This window comes from Rhinopithecus bieti, unplaced genomic scaffold (assembly GCF_001698545.2).
Source record: "Rhinopithecus bieti isolate Rb0 unplaced genomic scaffold, ASM169854v2 scaffold_22165, whole genome shotgun sequence".
Taxonomy (NCBI): domain Eukaryota; kingdom Metazoa; phylum Chordata; class Mammalia; order Primates; family Cercopithecidae; genus Rhinopithecus; species Rhinopithecus bieti.
This window is the reverse complement of record NW_016810977.1, coordinates 1,941,363-1,945,671: the sequence shown is the minus strand read 5'-3', so window position 1 is coordinate 1,945,671 and position 4,309 is coordinate 1,941,363. Positions and strand designations below refer to the sequence as shown.

General features: G+C 49.3%; 1 protein-coding gene across 2 annotated transcripts in view; it reads right to left on the bottom strand.

The window, feature by feature from the left end:
- TRIO (trio Rho guanine nucleotide exchange factor) overlaps positions 1–4,309 on the bottom strand; it is a 379,704-nt gene that overhangs the window by 13,175 nt on the left and 362,220 nt on the right. Inside the window, exons 50-53 of one of the 2 annotated variants that reach the window (XM_017893310.1) lie at positions 3,064–3,202; positions 2,207–2,234; positions 1,830–1,992; positions 1,439–1,560 (exon numbers count right to left, since the gene is read on the bottom strand). In XM_017893310.1, coding sequence (XP_017748799.1) covers positions 1,439–1,560; positions 1,830–1,992; positions 2,207–2,234; positions 3,064–3,202 — 452 coding nt within the window. The remainder of the gene's footprint in view (positions 1–1,438; positions 1,561–1,829; positions 1,993–2,206; positions 2,235–3,063; positions 3,203–4,309) is intronic. The other variant, XM_017893311.1, reaches the window with a different exon arrangement.

Genomic DNA, 4,309 nt, shown 5'->3' with positions numbered 1-4,309 from the left:
TTTTTTGAGACAGTCACTCTGTCGCCCAGGCTGGATTGCAGTGGCACGATCTTGGCTCATTGCAACCTCTGCCTCCTGGGTTCAAGTGATTCTCCTGCCTCAGACTCACGAGTAGCTGCGACTACAGGAGCGTGCCACCACGCTGGCTAATTTTTTTGTATTTTTAGTAGAAATGGGGTTTCACCATGTTAACCAGGATGGTCTCTATCTCCTGACCTCGTGATCCACTCACCTCGGCCTCCCTAAGTGCTGGTTACAGGCGTGAGCGACCACGCCTGGCTAAACAGTCTACCTTTCTAAAGTCCTTTAGCTTTTGCTAGTGATTTATTAAAAAAAAAAAAACCACCTGTGTAATTTCTGTGTTATTTAAAATTAGAAAACCTTTACTTTTATTGTTTACTGCCAAATTCTAGATTTTAAAATTTCTTGTTCCATGATTCAAAAAATCAGAACATGTTTTCTGATTTAATATTGTTAAAACAGGAAATTAAGATATCTGGGATAAAAGTTCTAAGACAAATTCTGCTTACTGTCTACACACAGGGTGCTCTGGGACTCAATCAATCTTTTATTTGGGGTTTTATTTGTCCTCTGGAAGCGGCTCCATTTGTGGCGCAGCTGGAGGATGGACGGGAACCCTCAGAGCCCAGTACTGCATAGCCGGCCTTCCGCAAGATGGCAGCAGAGAGCAGTCCACGCCTTTCTCAGCAGCTATCTACCTCAGGCAACTACAGAACATTTCGAAAGCGCCTAAGATATGCGTTCTGCCCCAAGGAGCTTGCGGTTTAGCTGAGGAGAGAGAACAAGGTCTTCAGACCAGAGCAAGCAGGCCCCACGGCAGAGGCCTCCTAGTCAGATGCTCTGGACAAAGCTGCTGAGCAGCCCTGGGCCTGGTTCCTCCTGGACAGGGTAAGGAGGGGCGCATCCACCCAGAAGGGTTGCTGTTAGGGTCTCAGAGGGGCACAGGCCTGCGCAGGCCCGGAACTCACCCGCATCTCCTTTTCTGCTTTTCCCATGCACATTCTACGTGAGACCAACCTAGACCAGATCCAGATTCAGCTGGGTAGCTGGAGATGAGTGTTTTGAGTACTAAGAGCAGGGAAAGCACCCTGCTCCAACTCAGAGGCTGGTGGGGGGGGGGCCTGGTGCCCCATGGTGGGCAGCCAGAGGCCTTCACCAGCCAGGCCTCCATCCTCCTCCCAGCAACAGGAGCTCTGGTGTCTCCCCCGACCTTACATAAGGTGCCGAGAGGTCACTCTGCTGTGCCACCCCGGACACTTTCGTCTGCGACTTCCAATTCTCTTTTGAAGCCCCACAGATGACTTATTGTTCCATCTTTCAGGCCACATGGAGTGCGAGGGCAGACTCAGGACTTCTGGAGACTGCTGCAAGATGTGCCCCACTGGGTCACATAGAATCCTCGTTGCACGGTGCTTACCTAGGACCCTCAGGCTGGCTGACGATGAGGCTGAACCCATGTCGTTGACAGCGATGCACGTGTAGATGCCGTCGTCTTCCGTGGTCACGCCCACAATCTTCAGAGTGGCCTCTCCCAGGTCACTGCGGCACAGATGGGAACACACTGGGCGTGAGAAAAGCTGAGCACGTGGCCATCAGCGCTGGCCTCCTCCTTCAGGATCAAGGGAAGGCAGGAGCTCAAGTGCTGATGAGGAGCTGTACACCCAGGCGTGAAATGTGTGCTCTCATGGAAGAAGTGGAGTGCCGAAGGTGGCCAAAGAAATCTATCCATGAAGGAGGAATTTCCAGTTGCCAAGAGACAAGATGGTGCTCCCAGCCAGCGAAACCCACCAGGAGTGGGCCTCCCTCACCTGTAGGAGATGCTGTAGTGACCATCGTTGTTCAAGGTGTTGTGTTCAGGGCCCTTCCAGGTAATTGAGGCTTTGGGGCGGCCACAGACTCGACATCTAAGAACAACGGTCTCCCCTGTCTCACACGTGACCTCACTCAATGGAATGACGAATTCTGGGGGAACTGCACGGGAAAGGAGTTGGTAAAGGCCCATCAGTCCTGGCTCCTCCTCCACACCCACCCACATGTCCCCGACAGACTGATAGGACCTAACCTGCTATGCACGCCTAGAGCGCCACGGAAAACCCATTTCCAGAGGCCACACTCAAGTACTCTGAAACACGCCCCATAGATCTAGAATCATCTCTAGGACTACAAGAAAAAGAACAGAACTCACCGTCATAAATGTAGTTGGGATTGAGAAGCTGAAATGGAAACAGCAAACAAGCATTAACTGAAATCAGCTACTTTAAGGTGTATTACTTTCATTCCAGAGCTACAATTATTGTTGAAAGACTTGTAGAAATTGACTTGCCTGGGCATCAATCAAAACAGACCACATTTTTCACTGCACTAGAAAGCTTCATGCACACTAATTTGGGTGGGTCTTTTTCTTCCTACCCACAAACACAAAAACACTGCTTAGCCGTGTGTTTTTCTCATGCTACAGGCTGAGTCCAGCTGGTCCTCAGATGCCTTCCTAATGCAGAGCCACCAATGCCCTGGCTCCCGGCGCTCGGAGTCCCTTTCAGGAGATACCTTCTTTTTCTCCAGGCAACCCCTGCCGCAGGTGTCAGGCAATCTGATTACAGGACTCAAGCTGACTGAAGTTGTCCCCAAGGGAATCTGTCACAGCCGGGGAGCCCATATGCGCCCCCACATCTAGCCACTTCCCCTCTGCTCTAAGGCAGGAACACTGAAGGAAGCCTGAGCCATAGCTTCTCTGCATCTCCGCTGTTTCTGAGAAGCTAGTCTCTGTGCTTCATTTGCAAACCTAACCATGTTCTTTATAAGCCACAGGAGTACTTGCGAAAGTGTGCAGGGGTCTACCTGGTTGCTTGTAGGACTCACCCATCCCTGTGCCGGCCAGCGTAGTGCACCTAACAAGACCCTACAGGACACACAGGGCACAGGGCTGGTGGGTGGCAGGGAGGTCATGAGCAAGCCCAGCTTCAGGTCTGTAGAGTCTCTGCCCTCCCTGATCCCTTCTCTCATGCTGAGATGACACGGGCTCCTGAAGACCCCTGAACACACCTTCACAGATACCTTGTTGCTGAGTCCTTCCCGTGACTTCCTATAACCGTTCTCTAACTTGCCTTCCCTTTTGCCGTCTTTATCTTTTTTCTCAGATTTTTTCCTTAAACGGAGTGCTGTGTGCCAAGATGTTGACTTCCTAGGGGAAAAGAACACAGTGTGGGTATTACGCCTTTCCAATATTCACCAAGTGCTACCTGGAAGTGTTAAAGAAAAGCGGAATATTCAACTTATGTGTGTGCAGGGGGATGGGAAATCCTCTACGAACAGTGACCTCTGTTAGAGAAAATGCTCCTGTGATTCTCAAGAACCAGGAGATAAAACCAACAATCTCTTCAAGTTTGAGGATGAAAATATAAAGGTGCCTGTGAGAACTGATTTTATGTGTAACTTGACTGGGTCACAGGATGCCTAGATATTTGTTCAAACGTTATTCTGGGTCCTCCTGTGAGTGTTTCTGAATGAGATGAACATTTGGATGGGTCCAGTAAAGGAAAGTGCCCTTTCTAAGGTGAATGGCCCTCATCCAATCAGTCGAAGACCTTAAGGGAACACAAAAAGTCTGGTCTCCCAAGCAAGAGGGCGTTCTCTAGCAGACCGTCTTCAGGCTCAGCCCGCACCACGTGCTCTCCTGGGTCTGAAGCCTGCTGGTCCACATTGCAGATTTGGACTTGCCAGTCTCCATAACTGCGTGAGCTAATTTCTTATCATAAATCCATTTCTGGACAGGCATACCTTACAGATACTGGGGATTTGGTTCCAGACCAGCACAATAAACTGAGTCACAATAAAGTCAGCCACATCAATTTTTGGATTCTTAGTGCATATAAAAGTTGTTTATACTATACTAGAGTCTATTATGTGTGCAATAGTATTATGTCTAAAAAATATACACACCTTAATTAAAAACACTTTATTTGCTAAAAAAAAAAATGCTATCATCCGAGCCATCAGTGAGTCGTAATATTTCTGCTCGTGGAGGGTTTTGCCTAGATGCTGATGGCTGCTGACTGATCAAGGTGGTAGTTGCTGAAGGCTGGGGTGGCTGTGGCAATTTCTTTTTTTTTTTTTTTTGAGACGGAGTTTCGCTCAGTCACCCAGGCTGGAGTGCAGGGCGCGATCTCAGCTCACTGCAAGCTCTGCCTCACGGGTTCATGCTATTCTCCTGCTTCAGCCTCCCAAGTAGCTGGGACTACAGGCGCCCGCCACTATGCCCAGCTAATTTTTTTGTAGTTTTAGTAGAGAC